Consider the following 17,701-nt stretch of genomic DNA (forward strand, 5'->3'; position numbering starts at 1 on the left):
CAGAGCTCGGCTTTGGGCCAGCCGCAGGCCCCGGAGGCTCTTTACGGGGGGGAGCGGCTCCCTCTTTCGTTTGTGAACAAAAGCAGTGTTGTGCCTCTCGGTCCCCCAAGGGCAGAGAAGTCGGAATAAGGTTCCGGGGTCTCTCTAGCCCAGCATGCCTTTCCCTCCTTCCCCTCAGAGCACGGGCATTCTGGTCGACGTGAACGTGTCCGATCATTCGACGGTCATTAGCTTCTCAGACTACCACGAGGGGGATGCTCCCGCCCTGATTATCAACCACACGCCCTGCGTGACCCTCAAGTACCGGCAGAGGTACGTGGGCCGTTTGTCCCCATCTCAGTGGGCTTTAGAGAAAGGGGCTTTGCCAGGGGGGCTCCGTCCAGCGTTGACCTGGCTTGGGACCAGACTATTCATCTGTGGTTTCCCCCCCACCCCCCCACGCGCGTGCAGCGGGTTACAGGAAGAGACGCAACTGAAGCCACGGGAAGTGAAGTTGTTTGCCTGGGCAGATCCCACCGGAAGTAGAAAACTCACCTGGACATACGCACAAAGCACTGGCGAACACGACCTTCTTAAGGTATTGAGCTGGAATTGTTTTTTCAGATTCTTTTAAAGCTCAGAGCTCTTGCTCTGGGACGCTGAGGCTGAATGTAGAGGCTCCTCGTCACCACTGATAAACCTCTCTTCTATGAATTTATTAGCCGCTTTGGAAGCTGTCTATCCCTGTGGCCAGCCCTCCATTCTCTGGCCGCGAATTAACTGGAGGGCGCTTTCTGTCCTCCTTTCCCCCCCAGGATGAGTGTGGCCAGTTTCCTTACAACTCCAACACCCAGATTCACTGGGTCTCGTTCCTGGACGGACGCCAGAGGGTGCTGCTGTTCACAGACGACGTTGCCTTGGTTTCCAAAGCACGGCAAGCCGAGGAGATGGAACAGCCCGATCAAGAAATCACCGTGGCTCTTCACAGCCTGGGCCTCTCCCTGGTCAACAATGAAAACAAGCAAGAAATCTCTTACGTCGGGATTACCAGGTGTGGGCAGAACCAAGAGGGCTTCGTCGTTTGAGGGCGTTACGAATCAGGTACCTGCGTTTTCAGGTGAATGGCTGAGTTCTGTTATCGAAACTTTCTCCCGCAGCTCCGGGGTGGTCTGGGAATTCCGGCCAAAGCAGAAGTGGAAGCCGTTCAGCCAAAAACAGATAAGCCTGTTGGAGCACGCCTACGAGAGGCATCTTTCTGGAGGCTCCGCGGACCCCTCTGGTTGGGTTCAGGTGGACAGTAACCTGGAGGTGGGTGCGAATCTTTCACCTTACAAAGAGCGCCTTGCCTTTTGTAGGAAGGCTTTGTGCGAACCTGACCACTGGGTGAGGATTGTAATTCTGCGGTTGGCAGGGCCTTTTTAGCAATGGCACCCCACCCGTGGAAGAATGCCTGTCCCTTTGAGGCAACGGAACGGCTTCTGTGAATAGCACTTCTCCCTGGTGGAATGGGAGCGGCAGGTCTTAAGCTTTAGCCCCAATTAAACAGCCACGCACCTTTTCCCAGGTAAACTTCAACAAGAGGCCGATGGAAATGCGCCTCCCCACGAAGTGCAGCATCAAGCGGGATTTCTTATCCGGCATCCACGTGGAATTCAAACAGTCTCCCCACCAGCGGAGCTTGCGGGCCCAGCTGTACTGGCTGCAGGTAGGAGTTCCCCCACCGGCCGTCTTGGTGCTCTTGGGAAGGGCACCCAGCGAGTCTCTCTCCGCCAGGAGACCAGGACTCTTTAGAGTTCCTCACGGGGGGCTGGGGAAGGGCAACTTGGGGCTTGATATTTTAGAGCTTTGATGGGGGGGGGGGGGGAGGTGTGTGGAAAGACCACGGCTTGGAAATGAAAGTTGTAAAAATGTTTTGTTCCAGCATGAGATTTTTGGAAACATGGCTGTATTAGGTCATCTGCTTCAGCCCGTTCCCAAAGGGCTGTTCCTAAAACTGTTTTTCCGTGTTGATGAGTGCAGGACTCTTGGACTGGCCGGTCAAGCTAAAACAGTTTAAACCTCTCAGGTGCTTCAGAAGAAGCTTCCGCACTGACGTGCTCACGTGCCTGTCCCCTTATTCTCTTCACAGGTCGATAACCAGTTGCCCGGGTCAATGTTTCCGGTCGTGTTTCATCCCGTAGCCCCTCCCAAATCCATAGCCTTGGATTCAGGTAACCGTCATTCAAGGCCTCCAGCTGCACGTTCCCCCTGCCGAGGGTCACGCGCCTGACTCCTTGTCCCTCCCTCATTTGCTCGCAGAACCGAAGCCATTCATCGACGTCAGCATCATCACCAGGTTCAACGAGTACAGCAAAGTCTTGCAGTTCAAGTAAGTGGAGTAACCAGTGGGGAGGGCTGGAGGTTTGAAAGGCTTCTCCCATGTGTGGGTCATTCCCCCTAGGGGAGGAGAAATCTCAAGTCCGTGATATGAGCCGAGGTGGAGTCATTCTAAAGGAGAGGGGTTTGAGTCTTTGCAGACTTAACAGAATTGCTGAATTAAAGCTGTTTTAGCCAAATGGACTTTATTTGCGCTGTTTCTACCCCGCTTATTTCCCCAGTGGAGGACCAGAGTGGCTTCTGTCATTCTCTTCTCCTCCATTTTATCCTCACAACAACCCTGTGAGGTAGGGCCAGGCTCGGGAAGGTTCGCTTGGCTCCGAGGGTCTGGGATTCGGGTTGCGGCACTGTCCTCTTAAAAGCTCCCTAGCTGATCCAATGAACTGCCCTGTCCTCCCTCAGGTATTTCATGGTTCTCATCCAAGAGATGGCCCTGAAAATAGACCAGGGGTTTTTAGGAGCGATCATTGGATTTACCACTCCGTCTACAGACCCAGAGGCTGAAAGACAAAAGGTAAGACCTGCCTTATGGGGGCAGGCAGCTTTAAAAACGGGGGGGGGGGGGTGTCTGTAAAAACATCGGAAGTAGACTGGCAGAGGCCTTGTTCATGGTTTCGTCATGGCACAGGTCATCCCAGGAGGCCTCGGCCTCCCACGCTGCTCCCCCCTGTGTCCCTTTGCCTGCTGTGCCAAGACTGAAGACTTCCGCCTGTCCTTGGCCTCCCAAACCGTTCAGGCTCGAACGTAACCGGGGGCCGCCTCTGGTTTCCCTTCCGTCACAGACCAAGCTGATCCAAAAAGATGTTGATGCGCTCAACACAGAGTTGATGGAGTCCTCCATGACTGACGCCTCCACCCTCAGCTTCTTTGAGCACTTCCACATTTCTCCTGTGAAGGTGAGCTTGGTGCAGGGGGTGGAAAACTCGTCTCCCCGCGTTGGGCTCCCTGTCGTTTGGGCGTCCGATGGGGAATCAAACGGCAGGAATTTGCAGAAGCAAGACGGCGATTCAAAGAGCTGTAGTGTTTTGACGAACAGTCTCTCTGAAGCCAGGATGCTTCAGTATTTATTCTGGACGTTCTTGGCTATCTGTTTGTTTGCGGATGCTGGGCATAGCTTGGGTAATCTTGAGGGAAGCCTCCGTTCTTCTCCCCCCTGGGCCCAGTCTGGGCACTGTCCTCGACCGGAGCTGGTGCTCTGGGGCTCCTTCCTCAGTCTCCTTACTTCCCACCTCCCAGCTTGCCCAGTGGGGAGAGCCTTTGCCAGGCGTCTTGGTTGCATCCTTGCTCTGCTTCTGTCGGTGGTGAATTAATTTCTCCCCCCATTAGCTAGCTAACTAGATGGAAGGGAATCTCTCTCCTGGGCTCCTTCAGAGCAATGGCTGGAACTAGTCTTTAAGTTGCGAGAGAATTTGGGTAGGGATTCTCTGAGCCTACAGCGGGGTTGTTGTCTTTTAGTTACATGTTGCTCCCCCAGGCTGATTTTCCCCTAAGGTGCAAGAAAGCAGTAGAGATCCTCTTAGTATTTTTCTGCATTCAATCCGAACATGTAAAAGGTCTCAATTTGTCCTTGAAATAAACGCCTCGGATTTGGCAGAGCAGAGCTGAAAAAGGTCCAGGCGCTTGGGCGGAATTCTTGGGTGTTTCTGCTACTGAGACGTTAATTTATTGGAAGCCGTCTCTGCAGCTGCAAACAATTCAAGCTGAGTTGGCTGATCTTTGAAACAAGCTCAGGATAAACGATTCCCTTCGCCATCGAGCCCTCTCCTTCCGCGCTTCCCTTGCGCCTTCTCCGGTCTTGAACAGGGTCTGCTGGAAAGGAATAACTTTTGCCACTCCCTCCCGCCCCCTAGACCCCACCTATTTCCTCCCTGGTTCCATGCAGCCGTCGAAAGGAGTATCAAATGGGGACAATGTAACCAGCCCCTCGCAAGAGATGCTGAGCGCGCCTGTTAAAATACGAGGCCATCCAGACTCGGGCTTATATAAGGCACACTTTTTGAGACGCTCCGTTAACAAGCTCTTCAGGCATCCCTTTGACTGTCTTTTGTTGGCAGTCCCTTCGGCACTGCAGGAGGGGAAGTGGGAATTTAATTAGCTAGCAGAAGGAGGTCTCTGGGAGAGCTATTGAATTCAGTGTGACTCTTCCTGGCATGCCATGTAAAACATGAATATTGTGTTCAGAAAGGGAACACAAACAACCCAGTGATGATCAGCACAGCTGAGTGCTTTGAAATGTTGTCACCAATAAACTCCTCGAGGTTCAGGGTAGGACTTCCCTCCCGCCCATATCCCCGAGCGGCGATTCCACCCATCTCCGCTTCGTGGGCCGCCTCTGCCGCCTGTGTCCAACCGCTCTGTTCTTCTTCTCGCCAGCTCCACCTGAGCCTTTCTTTGGGCGCCGGGGGAGAAGAATCCGATAAGGGCAAAGAGGAGATCGCCATCCATTCCGTCAACCTCCTGCTGAAGAGCATCGGGGCCACCCTGACCGACGTGGACGACCTGATATTCAAGTGAGCGGATGGAGCGTCTCTCGTCAGGGACTCGGACCCCCCAGGGGCCCCAGGGGCAGCGTCAGTGGGCTAGAATCATTCCGTGGTAGAACAGGAGCAGTCTGGGAAAAAGAGCGTCGGCCAATTAACAGGCCAAGAGGAGGTTTAGTCGCATGGAATCGATACAGGCTAATTTCATTTGATTTATTATTACATATTTATACCGCCCTCCCTTGCAGCTCAGGGCAGTTCCCAGCACAGATCAGTGGAACATGCTGCGTATAATGGCCAGCCAAGGGGGAGAAGTAAGCACCTCTCGGCCTCGAGCCCCTCTCCCCCCCTCCAGGCCACAGTGACTTGGGGATGACGGTGCCCCTACTGCAAAGAGTGACCGCTAACCCCGGAGAACCAGTAGGGTTGAAGTATTATTAGCTGGGCGGAGGTTAAGAGTGGCGGCTTCTAATCTGCGCTCCCTCCCCAGGCAGCCAGCTGGGTGACCTTGGGCCAGTCACAGTCCTGTTAAGAGCAGTTCTGACCGAGCAGGGATATCAAGGCTCTCTCAGGGTGTCTGTTGTGGGGAGAGGAAAGGGAAGGCGACTGGAAGCCGCTTCAGGTAGAGAAAAGCGGCAGCTCTCCCTCTTTTTCTTTCTTTCCAGACTGGCCTACTTTGAAATCAAGTACCAGTTTTACAGGAGAGACCAGTTGATGTGGAAAGTCATTACGCACTACAGTGAGCAAGTAAGCTGCCTCCCCCCCCGGTCTCCTCTGGTTGGTGAAGAAGTTTCTTTGTGGATCTGGAGTGGTGCATTGTGACGCCTTCCTAAACCCCAACGCGCAGCTCCCTTTAGGCAGAACCTGTCGTTTAAATCCCTTAGAGCGTTGCCCTCTGCGTGGCATCCCTTTTTGGCATTTGTAGGGGGCAGTCATCTATCCGCTCACAAGCTTCTCTTCTCCAGCGCAGAGATTTCCAGCTCTTTCAGCTTCTCCTTATAGGCCACGGCCTCCAACCCCTTGTTTGCCCGAGATTGTTGGACTCTCTCTGCCTTCCTTGACATCCTCGTGTCTCCTTCCCCCCACAGTTCCTGAAGCAGATGTACGTTCTGGTGCTGGGCTTGGACGTCCTGGGAAACCCCTTTGGCTTAATCAGAGGCTTGTCGGAGGGCGTGGAAGCGTTCTTCTACGAGCCTTTCCAGGTAAGAGGCCCCTGTGCCTCGGGGGACACACGACTCCGGACCCCAGAACTCTGGCTCGAGGCTTTTCGGACCTGGCCTCTGCGTTCTTACACTGAAGACTCTTCCCCCCCCCCCCCCCCAAGATGTGTGCTTTTAAGAGGACCTGCCTTAGGCAGCAACTCCGTTCCAAAGAGCCCAAGGGTACTTAACCTTTCTGGGCCCTTCCTGGGGTTCCTTTTCAGTAGCAGGGTGGCAGCCATAAGATCCTGCTAGGCCTGTAGGTGGCGGAAGCGGAAGCCACCAGGGAAGAGGGAATGTCGGCATTCTCGTAAAGAGAGAGGTGGTGCGTGGAGCCTGGAGTCTGATTTGCAATCCCTCTCCAGGGAGCCGTCCAGGGGCCCGAAGAGTTTGCCGAGGGTTTCGTGATCGGCGTCCGGAGCCTGCTGGGTCACACAGTGGGTGCGTTGAGCCCCGGTCCCCTGGGGTCTTGTTTTCACCCCCACGTTGCACTGCCTCTGGGTGGGATGGGAGGAGTCGGCTCCTGACCAGTTTGGGACGCTAGACGCATGGGTTGCGCCGTCCCTCTCTGTGCTCTGCTGGTGAGGATGATTTCCAGCCTTGCGCAGCCATAGCGGAGCCTCACGGGGCCCCCCCCCCCCCTTCTTGGGCCGACAGGCGGAGCGGCGGGCGTGGTGTCTCGGATCACGGGCTCCGTCGGGAAAGGCCTGGCCGCCATCACCATGGACAAGGAGTACCAGCAGAAGAGGAGGGAGGAGATGGGCCGGCAGCCCAAGGACTTTGGGGACAGCCTGGCCAAAGGAGGAAAAGGCTTACTGAGGGTATGTTGTCTGGACGTCCTCCGGAGGAAGAAATGTGGCTTGTCAGCCCTGAAGCCTTTTTGCTTCTGCGATGCCGAATTCCTCCTCGGCTGCCAGCCGTTCTGTGCTCCTGCTTGCTCAGAGCAGCCAGGAGTGAAGGACTGGTTTGCACAGCCCCCCTGAGTTTGACTCCCCCATTCAGTGTTCGGTCGGGCGCTTTTAGCCCCCTCCTTGGAAGAGGATCAGGGTCCCCCTGAGGGGTGCCCATGGGTGCAGTGCCCATGGGTGCGATGGCGCCTTCCTTGGCGCCCACCAAGTGCTTCCAGGAAGTAGGCGGAGCCCAGTGGGGCCCTTGCCCAGCAGGGCTTCTGATTGGCCAGGGAAGAGCAGATGGGTTATGCAGATTACAGGTAACATTCTCTCCCCGCCTCCCTTTCCTGGTGTGTTCCCCCCCCCCCCCCCGCTTCCTTCTCTCCTCTCCTGTGCTGGGGCTTCCTCTCCTGCGGCAGCCGTCCTTTGCTCTCGTGTATCCGCGTGCCAGAGGTGCCTGCAGGCGGGGGAAGACTGGGCACCCTCCGTCTGGGCACCCTTGCGACCCCAACCCCCACCCCCACCCCCCGTGTCTCTTTCCCCGTCTTCCTTGAGGCCTCTTGTTGAGCCCAATGCGTGGTGTGGTGCCATTGCGCTGTGCGCTGGCCAGTGGGGGCAAGGGGAGCACAGCATGCGTTGCGATGAGAGCCCTTTCTCTTGCTCAACAAGGGATGGCGAGGGAGAGCGGGGGAAAGGGCAGGATCCGGTCTGCCTCCGCGTCAGGGGAGGAGAGCTTCCTGAAGGTGGGTGGCGCCTCCCTCTTGCCCCAGCAGATTCCTTGTTGTCCTCTGCACCGTGTGTGTGTGTGTGTGTGTATATGGGGGGGGTCCTTTAGATTTTGGGGGGGGCAGGACTGCAGGTGTTGAGACATTTCCTCTTGGCCTTCTTGACCACTGTTTTCCTGTTCACTCTTTGTCTGCCTTGTGCGTGTTTCTGCCGCCCTCCCTCCTTCCTCTCCATTTTATTCTCACAGCAGCCCCGTCAGGTGGGTTATAGCGATGGGCCATGCGTGATCCCTGCTCACCCCCCGCACTCCTGTGGCCCTGTGGGGCCCTCTTTGTATTAACGGAAGCTGCTAGTCCTAAAAGACGGACTGTATGTTTTTGGACCTGGTTTGAGTTTACTGAAAGTCAGCCAAGAAGGCCGATGAGGACACGGGGAGGAAGCAGGGTGGAGGCCCAAGGGAGAGGAAGGGCCTCCCCTCGCGCTTGTTCCCGCCCCTCTGGAGGCCCGTTGCTCCCTCGGAAGCCACGGGGAATGTGGCGGAAGGGGAGGGGATGCCTCCAGCTGGGGAAGGGAGCAGGCGCCAGAGCAAACCGGGCAGCCACCCGTACGCGTGCCCCTGAGCTGTGGGGTGCGTGGAGTAGCTTTGCCCGCACATGGAGGGGGAAAAAAAGGCTGTATGGAAAAGATACTTCTATATTGGGGGTGGGGCGGGCGGACCCATTTGGCCCCTGTGCACTGGGCTGAGCTGGCCCCCCAATTTGAGCAGCCCCTTCCAGAGGCCCCCTTGTGCCCGCCAGCCTCCTCAGGGCTGACCCACACTTCCTTCTCTCTCCCCTTCCGAAGGGCGTTCTCGGAGGAGTGACGGGGATCGTGACAAAACCCGTGGAAGGTGAGCGGAGGAGGGGCTTCTGCAAATATTTGGGGTGGGGCCGCAGAGCCCTCCGAACCCCTGAGTGGGCCTCCAGACATTGGGCCGCCCTCACCTGCCTCCCTCTCTTCCAAGGTGCCAAGAAGGAAGGCGCCGCGGGCTTCTTCAAGGGCATCGGGAAGGGCCTGGTGGGCGTGGTGGCCCGGCCCACGGGGGGCATCATCGACATGGCCAGCAGCACCTTCCAAGGGATCCAGAGGTAAAAGCGCTGGGGGGGGGGGAGAGTTCTTGGACTGTCTGCCTTCACTGGGAGAGAGAGACAGGGAGAGAGTGGCTGAATGCCCAGGGCCTCTTCAGCCCCACTTCTTTGCCGTCTGACCCACAGACCAGAGAGAAGCCGAGTGTTGGACTGGGTGGACCTTACCCAGCATGGCTTCTCTTAGCTTCTTGTGATGGTCTGTCTACAGAGCCTCTTTCTGCCCGGAATCCAGAGTGTCGGGCTAAATTAAGGGCCTGCTTGTGCGTGTGTCCAGCTGGCACGATGAAGGAGCAGGCGTGGGGCCCCAGGGCATGTAGGGGCCACCAGGCACATGCCTCTTGCGCGTGCTGGCAATGAAATCTGTCAATGTGCCGAAGGCTCTGGGAGGTGGGCTTCAATGAACGTGCAGCCGATCCTCGCTTGCGGGAGAGGAAGGGCCCCTGGAGTTGGCTGCACCTCCAGTCCGGCCCCCAGAGGTCCAAAGCTCTGGTTTCAGGGCTGGCAGGCGTCTCTCTCATCCTTACGGTGATCGGAGAGCTTGAGCCGGTGTGGGTGTATTGAGAGCACACCCAGAGAACTTTGCACAGGTTGGCCAGTTAACTTCCGGGAAGTTTGCATGCAGGGCGTACACAACTCCCGGTGTTTTTTCGACAGGGTGGCGGAGTCTACGGAGGAAGTGTCCCCCCTCCGGCCCGCTCGCCTGATTCGTGAGGACGGCATCATCAGGCCCTACGACCGAGGGGAAGCGGAGGGGTTCGATTTATTTGAGGTACGTCCTCATGTCTTCTCCCCGCCCGCCTGTAGGGGGAAAGTCAGAATACATTCAGAGCATCTAGATACTTTCGCGTGGTGCCTTGGCTAGGCCTCCGATGGCACGTCCTTTCGATTTGAATCACGGTCCGTTGTCATGAAATTTAGCGTTCCGAAATTCATCCTGAGGAGGATGTTTGTAGTTCCCTCCCGTTCAGCTTTGTCGGTCGTGTCCGCTCTCAGCCTCTCTGTGTCCTTCCTGCTTGCTGCCCTCCTGTCCGTGTTTCCTGTGGCCCTTCTCCGGTTTCTAATTCGTTTCTTTTTCTCTCTCTCTCCCCCCTCCCCTCACCATGCCTTCGCAGCAAGAACTGGATTAGGAGCCTGCGGTTTCTGGCCTCTTTTTCTGATTGTGTTTCAGCATCTTTATCTGCGATGGTTTCTTCCCCCCCCCCCTTAAAACAAAGAGCTTGGTTTCCTGACTCCATTTCATCCAGGGTCTCCCCACGGATACATAGTTCAAAACAACCTGCTTCCAATAAAGGGGAGGGGGGCGTCGTCTTAATCCGGGTAGCCCCTCTGCGTGGGGATCCCTGTTTTGCATCGCGTGAATGTGCCAATTCTTGTACGCTTCAAGCCAAAGACATATTGTTGGCGACGTACAACTATTTAGTAGCTAGAAGGTCTTAGTAAGGTGGGGGCCATAAGGTGTGTTTTGAACAAGTCACTGGGGAAATGTATTTATTGCACAACTGTATAGCAAATAGCACAGATCCCTGCCGCAGTTTCACGACTGGGGCTAGAACATCTCCGTACTCCCTTTGGATCAAAGATGCTGGCGTCCGCCTGGGTTTTGAGCATGAGCCGTTGCATTTCCCCCTTTTGTTCTCCCCTCCCCTCTGCCTTCCTGCCCAGAGGCCCACGAGGGCAAATACAGCAGGGGTCGGGAAGGGTACGGGGGGGGGGGGCAGGAATGTCTCCCTGCACATGCTCCATTTTGTGGGGCTCCGTCAAAGCACAGAGGGGGGAGACTGGGGATGTGGCCCCTTCTTTGGGGCCGTGTGTTCCCAGTAACCTTCTCCCGAATGTGGGTTTTCTCACGGGAGGGGGAAACCCACAAACCAGAAACGTGTGGGCACATTCAGGACTACTGATGGCCTTCCAGTCAAATACATTTGGGGCATTAGTGTGCAGCTTCTGCAGATGGCCAACTAAATGACAATAAGAACCAGCCCGTGCAGCAAACAAGCTAGAATACAAAAAAGCACACAAGAGACAAACAGAGCCGCCTGAGCTCATGGGGTTCACGGAGTGTGCAGGCTAGGCGTGAATATAAAAGTGCCTAAAGAGGACGTTCTGAGGCTGAAGGAAGAGGATGCAGCTGGACTGGCCGGCTGGACTCCCCAGCATTGAGGGGCCGTATTGGTCAGAACCAGCAGTTTGACTTTCACGGGCATCCAAGGGACATCTCTCAGGGCTGGGAGATGCCGTCCGGATCCAGCCCGTGACAGCAAACTAGCTGCCTCCCTAAGGCCCAGCTTGATATATTTGTATGCGTTGCATGAAGTCCTTGTTAACACAGCAGCTCCTTTCGGGATTCCGTTGTGCTGAGAATCCAGGTAAATCCCCTGCCCTGGGTGGCCCAGCCTAGTGCAGCCTTGTCAGGAGCCCAGCAGGGTCGGCCCGGTGGTCCTTGGAGGGGCCAGGTTGCCACGCCTCCTCCGTTCACCTGTTGCCTTGAAAGCCCGACGGGGTTGCCGCGGGTCGGCCGGCAACCAACGATCTCAAGCACCACGTTTTGCGCAGACCACTGCCTTTTTCCGTTAAGGGGAAATCTTCTTGACAGAGCGGTTCATGTTCTAGGACAGAAAGGCACCTCCCCCCTTCTCAGTTTTAAAGTAAACTTCCAGATAACAAATGTACTATTTCTAAGTGCCAGGACAAACCCCAGGCCTGAATACACCCTGGTGTAACTATATTATGGGCAACGACTTGAGAGGATCCTTAATTGATCTGTAGAATAGATTCAAATGGGTCGCCGTGTTGTTCTGAAGTAGCACGATAAAATCAGAGTCCAATAGGACCTTTAAGTCCAACAAAGATTTATTCAGGGCGTGATTTATTCAAGGTGCTTGCACTCGAAAGCTCATGCCTTGAATAAATCTTTGTTGGCCTTAAAGGTGCCTGACTGGACTCTGGTTTTATTGATCTGTGGAGTGTAAACGTAGAATGTAAATCTTCAGTCAAGCCAACACCCTGCCAGGGGCTTGCAGTCGTCCGTTCTGCCTAGTGAGTGTTATCCAGCGTCTCATTTCACTGTTGACCTCTAGAGCTGCATAACACATCCGACGTCTGATAGGCCAGGTTATACGTGACCTCTGCAAAATAAGGGGGGGATTCTAGGGCCTGCTTCTAGGGCCTGCAGCCCACACTCGGGCAGGGCAGCTGGTCTTGCCTTCCTGTGGGGCACAGGTTTGTCACTAGAGCTCAAGGTCAAAGGGGGCCCAATGCTCTCCTCGCCTCATTCACGATGCATTAAGAATGAATTTTCCCCGGGGCAATGTCCGAACCTCGGCTTCTGTTCCCAACGGAAGAGGGGAGAAAAAAGCCCACCCACCCCCCCACGCGCCGCCCCTTCCCTGTAGAATAGCCCTGCTTCCCTCATGCTGTGAACTCCCTCACCCGGGGTCCCTGCCCGCGAAGGTGTGAAGCGTCTCCCCTGAAAAGCACAGCGAGAGCAATGAGGGTTCTGTGTGGGGCGCGGGGGACCAGGCCCCACCTGCGTGGCCGTGAACGGGCAGCTGCCGTTGCCGGCAAGTGAAAAGTGGGCCTGGGGGAGCTCTCCCTAGCTTGTTGCAAATCTTAAAACGATTTTGTACATGGTGTTAACATTATTTTTATATATATATTTGGAAAATGTACTTCCGGCTTCTATTAACAATAAAGTCAACTTGGGGAAAACAAAACCCGTCTTGCTTGTCTGAATTGCTGCTGTGGCAGATGGGGGGATGAGCGCCTTGTTCCCAGCCCCCCAAAAAGGCCTTCCGTGTGTCCGCCTTGCCCTGTGCTCTTTCCCCTTCCCTTGACCCGTGTTTGGCATAGCTGGAATGCATTTGTGTCTTGCGATGCCTGGCCTGATCCAGAGAGCCAGCGTGGTGTCGTCCTTAAGAGGGGGGGGGGGCTGTGATCTGGAGAACCACATTAGATTCCCCGCTCCACCACCACAGGCGGCCAGCAGGGTGACCTTGGGCCAGTTCTCTCTGAGCTCTCTGAGCCTCACCTACCTCCCAGGGTGTCTGTTGGGGGGGGGGGAGAGGAGGGGGAAGGTGTTTGTGAGCTGCTTTGAGACTCATTTGGGTAGACAAAAGCAGGGTACAAAAAACCCCAGTTCTTTTTGCAATTGGGCACATGGGTCTTGGAATACCACCCCCCCGCCCCAAAAAACAAACCCACCATGTGAATCTGAACAGTTCCCAAATGTTGAAATGTTCCACATGGCACCAAGCAATGGGCACGCTCCCCTGGCAATATCTCTAGTCTAGGAAGTAGAACTTCATGTCTGAGTGAAAATTCCAGCCAGGATTAGAAATAGTTCATTTTGTTCTCTCTCTCTCTCTCTCTGTATATATATATATATATTTAAAAATCACCCTCTGACCCTAGAATTCTCATATCAAGAAGCTGGAAGGGGAGAATTTCCGATCCCGCTGTGCTTTTCCCGGGAGCAAGAAGGCACACCTCGTGATAACCAACAGGTGAGGCTGCTTTTCCATTCTTTCTGGCGGCTCGGTCGGGGCAGTGGGCGAGATTCTCTGCTGCTCGTAACGCCGCTGTCGAACTGCCGCTCCGTGGAAATGTCCTGGTTCTGGCACGAAGCTCCATCAGGGCGGGTCCCGTCTCAGTGGGTTGGATTCCCAGGAACGCGGAGAAGACCTGGAGTATCGGCATGTCGTTTCTCCCCACTTTCTTCTACGCCTGAAACTCATCGGTTGACACCTACAGGCCAGTTTGGGCTCAGGGGATTCCTCTTGCCGAATCCTCCCTCGCTCTTGGCTTGTGTTTTGTGTTGTTTTTCTGAGAGCCGGTTTCCTCCCCTCCTCAAACAGGGACCGAGGGCTGAGATCTTGGGGTGCGTTCCTATCTGACGGCACGCTTCCGTTAGTCTCCGGTGAACGCTCAGTCGAGGAACCGAGTGCTCTAGCTTGTCTGTCTCCCTGTCCTGCGCCTCAAACTCCTCCCCTGCAGGCAGTTCTGTGGGTGAAGTTGTCCTCGCCCTCTCCTCTTATGCCTCAGTATGCAGAAGGCCCACCTGTGTGGCCCGCAGCACAAGGAAACAGGGCTGTGCTTAGGATAACAGTCTCATCTCCAAGACACTCCATGGAAATCGCAGCCTGTTTCCGGCTTGCTAACAGTGCATTTTGAGGCTCTTCGCCCGCTGACAAGCACTAAACCGACGTTGTGTTTTTGTCCAGGAGGCTGTTGTGCGTCAAGGAGGTGGAGATTCTTGGGCACGTGACGACAGACTGGGACTGCCTCTACGAAGACTTCACTCGCCACCCTGCCGTGGTTGGAAACACGCTGGAAATCTTTGTGAAAGTAAGAGAAGCAAGCACCCGGCTTGAGTAACATGAGCCGTTGATTGGTGCAAAGCGCAGCGGAGAGAGCTCCGGCAAAGACGTCCCAGTTTAATCCTTCTTGCAAGAAGGCCGCGGATGCTTTTTGCCGAAGCTCAAGCCACCGTCCCTGTCTTTACATCTTACCTGCTTCGCTTCCCCCAGAGGGCGAGGAGGCAGGGAGGTGCTGCCGTTGGCCCGCCCTCAAAATGTCACCTGTTGCGGGGAAAGTGTGGTGGTTCCACCGGGGAATCACAGCACTGCTGCCCTTGAGTCCAGGAGGGGCCAACAAGATTTCAGGGCATGAGCTTTCGAGGCAGAGAAAGGGAGCGTTGACTCGTGAACGTTCACACCTCCGAAATCTTCTGGTTTTGGGGCTTGACCCCGGCTCTTCTGCTGCCCTCCTGGGACAGTAATCACAGCAGTGGTGGATTCTAGGCCGAATGTGGCCTTTTGCTCTCCGTGGGTCATGGGGCTCCTCCAGATTGTTGGGTGCCTTCCCAATCTGGATATATGAAACAGGGCTGGGGAGGATGTTTTCATCTAACTTTGTTTCTGACCCTTTGGGGGAGGTCCCGGCAAATGGTTTCTGAGGAAACCCTTTTCAGCAGTGGCTTTTAGTAACCTTTTGGGGGCAGCCTTTCAAATGTTGCTGCTTATTCCCGATAGGATTACGGGCTCTTAAAGTTCCACAAGAAAGAGGGCTCGGGACAGGAGATGCTGAGGAAGATCCAGTTCGGTGACGCAGAGTCAGCAAAGGTAAATCACACGGCAGCTGCTGTCGCCTCACCCCAGATCACCCATTTAGCATCTTACGGGCAAGTCCCCCCCAATAAAGGCTTTCGTGAGCCTGAAGAGGCTGCCAGTGACGAAGCATTCTGTTGGCCTTTCAGAGGATCTGCCGCGCCATCAACGAAGCCCGTGCCACGCGGCAGCAGCAGAGGCTGGTGAAGCAGGCCTCCCTCAAGCTGAGCAGGCCACAGGGACCTTCCTAGCTGGCGGCCGACGCAGCGAGGTGGCCTTCCCGGGGAAGGAGTCTTCCAGAAAGCAGGGGGTCTGGCCTGCAGGGGGTTCTTCTGCCTCCTCCCCCTCCCCTGCCTAGACCGGCCTTCACCTCCAGGAAATCACTGCGATTCCTTATCGACAATCTCGGTGTATAATAATTTCCTGCCACAAAAAAATACAAGAGAAGGATGAATCAATCATGCCTGCTTTATTTTTATCACTCAACTGTGACCAAAAATATTTTTAGCCTTTTTGTTACCGCTGACAATATATGTTTTAAATGAACGTATTAAGTACAAAACCAAAACTGTGTTCTAAAAACTCTCTGTCTTAACGCGTCCCGGGATACATTTCGGAATGCTGGAAATTGCTTTGTATATGGGGTGTTTGAGGGTCTTCCCCCCCCCCCTTCTTTTTCTCTTTCGACTCAACACAGTGCATTTTGAAAATGTATTTTGCATTTAAAATGGTTATTTCCCCCCAGTCTTTAAAGGAAACCTGGGCGCTCTAGAAATGAAGCCATGGCGTGGGAAACGTGCAATGCTGCTTTCTCCGGGTGTGCTGGCTTAAAAGAAGGGTGCCTTATTTTGCTGCTGAGGAGGGGGGGTCATTTAATCAGGTAGCATTATCTGCTGAGATCCAAACAGGAAGCCCGTCTGTGCCAGTTGTGGGACCCTCTTGATGCCAGTCGATAAGCGGGCTTTGACATACACAGAAGTATATATTTAGAGGAATGCTCGGTTTAAAAATATCATTGGCCGGGAGGTGACCGGCACAGGTGGGCCAGCTCCGTAGCCCACGTGTAAACCTGGCTCAGGGACAGGACTGTGCGTATCGTGTGTTTCCTGGTCACGCAAGTTAATTGGTTCAGGCTAAGTGCCATGCAGATGAAGCCCATCAGCGGGGTCTCTAATCACTTTCACCCCAGAAGCCCCTCGCGATCCGTGGTCTGAGTGTTGGGCTGCACGAGAGCAATGCACATTAGCGGGGGGGGGGGAGGCATCTGTGGGGCTGACGCACAGCTCTGTTGACATGAGGTTTTGCACTTTGGCCACTGCAGGATCAGTACAAAGCTCTTTAGGACTAGATGCTGAATTAAGGGGCCCTGCTGCCGGACTTTTGCTTCACAAATGAAGAGATCCCTCTTGAAAATTCAGTGTTTTACGAGCATTTCTATGTCCAAACAGTGATATTAAAAGGCTTATTTTGTGATTATTTTTTTAACGTGCATTTAATTTTCGGTACTTGACGTGGGCACCCTCCAAAATTTGCTAACGGCATTGAACGCATAAACCCTTCTCAGTGCCGTTCAGGCTTTTGGTTCCCGAGGCAGGAGGTGTAAAGTGGCACAAGGGCAGATCCAGTGCTGTTCTGGGAGTGAGTATCGAATGGAGAGAAACACGATTTCTGTCTACCGTGGCCTGGGAACTGTCCTGCCGAATACTGTTTGTTTGTGTTTTAAGAAAGAGTGTTTTTTTGTTTTTAGCCTGCCTCATGTTCCTCTTTTCCTTGGCAAATCAAAGACGGGACAAGCCATTGCGTCTGCTTGGTTGGTCGGTTAGTGGGGTCCGGCAGCCCCTCGGCTCGGTAACCGTCCCTGGGTAAGGCGGTCCGCGCTTGGTGTGTTTTCCTTTGCTCCCGCCCCTCTGTGTGTACAATAATGCCAAATAAATTATTTTCTATGCATTTCTATTTGTTGCATGTGTGTCTAGCGGCGGATGAGACTTGGGAACTTAAAACAGAGCGGGGAAAAAAACATTTTTTTTTACAGCTCTCTCTGTACAAGCCAGTAAAAAGAAACTTGGACATAAACCTTGATAAGTGGGAGATAAATTTAAAGGGCTCTTTTATTCGATAGCAGAGAGGTTTGACCGCAGCATCTCTTCGAATGCGGAAGGTTTAATTCCCGACATCAGCTTTGGGGTGCACGTAAGGGGAAACTGGGAAATACCTTGAATAAAACTTGGTTGGGCTTAAAGGATGTGCCTGGACTCAAACTTTGTTCTGCTCTCCACAAGGTGGTGCTGTAACCCAGTGAGCATTTTTAAGGAGTCGGAAGGATCGTTCCAGCTACTGGCAAAAGTCAGCGTGTAGAGGAAGGGACATTGTGAAGAACAGGGTGAGTGAGGGGGAAACTCACACCTCTTAAAAGTTCGGCTAGATTCACAGAGGTCGTCAAACTGCGGCCCTCCAGATGTCCATGGACTACAATCCCCATGAGCCCCTGCCAGCGTTCGCTGGCAGGGGCTCATGGGAATTGTAGTCCATGGACATCTGGAGGGCCGCAGTTTGACGACCCATGGGCTAGGATAATACTTGCCCCTGCCCCCATGTTTATATTGTGCTAAGTGCTGCCAAGTTGTTTCCAACATACGCTGGCCCTCCGAAATAACGTGCTCCAAAACTTGTCCCATCCGTAACAGCCTTAAGCAGGCCTTGCCCCCGGAGGGCCCTCGTGGCTTCCTTGACAGAGCCCATCCCTCTCACGTTGGCTCTTCCGCTTTTCCTAGTGTCGTCGTCTTTCCCAGCCATCCTGGCCTTCCCATCAAGCACAATGGC

General features: G+C 54.5%; 1 protein-coding gene across 5 annotated transcripts in view; it reads left to right on the top strand.

Annotated features, from left to right (window-relative positions):
* The window catches only part of VPS13C (vacuolar protein sorting 13 homolog C), a 69,686-nt gene extending 52,858 nt beyond the window's left edge, over positions 1-16,828 (top strand). For 3 of the 5 annotated variants that reach the window (XM_077318281.1, XM_077318282.1, XM_077318283.1), the window contains 21 exons: positions 179-312; positions 451-577; positions 795-1,030; positions 1,137-1,287; positions 1,544-1,684; positions 2,108-2,189; positions 2,278-2,347; positions 2,758-2,869; positions 3,138-3,251; positions 4,729-4,865; positions 5,501-5,582; positions 5,924-6,037; positions 6,400-6,475; positions 6,692-6,855; positions 8,494-8,539; positions 8,654-8,777; positions 9,432-9,546; positions 13,188-13,279; positions 13,997-14,120; positions 14,807-14,896; positions 15,031-16,828. In XM_077318281.1, coding sequence (XP_077174396.1) covers positions 179-312; positions 451-577; positions 795-1,030; positions 1,137-1,287; positions 1,544-1,684; positions 2,108-2,189; positions 2,278-2,347; positions 2,758-2,869; positions 3,138-3,251; positions 4,729-4,865; positions 5,501-5,582; positions 5,924-6,037; positions 6,400-6,475; positions 6,692-6,855; positions 8,494-8,539; positions 8,654-8,777; positions 9,432-9,546; positions 13,188-13,279; positions 13,997-14,120; positions 14,807-14,896; positions 15,031-15,132 — 2,433 coding nt within the window. In that variant the 3' untranslated portion in view covers positions 15,133-16,828. The other 2 variants (XM_077318284.1, XM_077318285.1) reach the window with 2 other exon arrangements.
* Positions 16,829-17,701: the final 873 nt, after the last annotated feature.

This window comes from Paroedura picta, chromosome 18 (assembly GCF_049243985.1).
Source record: "Paroedura picta isolate Pp20150507F chromosome 18, Ppicta_v3.0, whole genome shotgun sequence".
In the NCBI taxonomy this organism is placed as follows: domain Eukaryota; kingdom Metazoa; phylum Chordata; class Lepidosauria; order Squamata; family Gekkonidae; genus Paroedura; species Paroedura picta.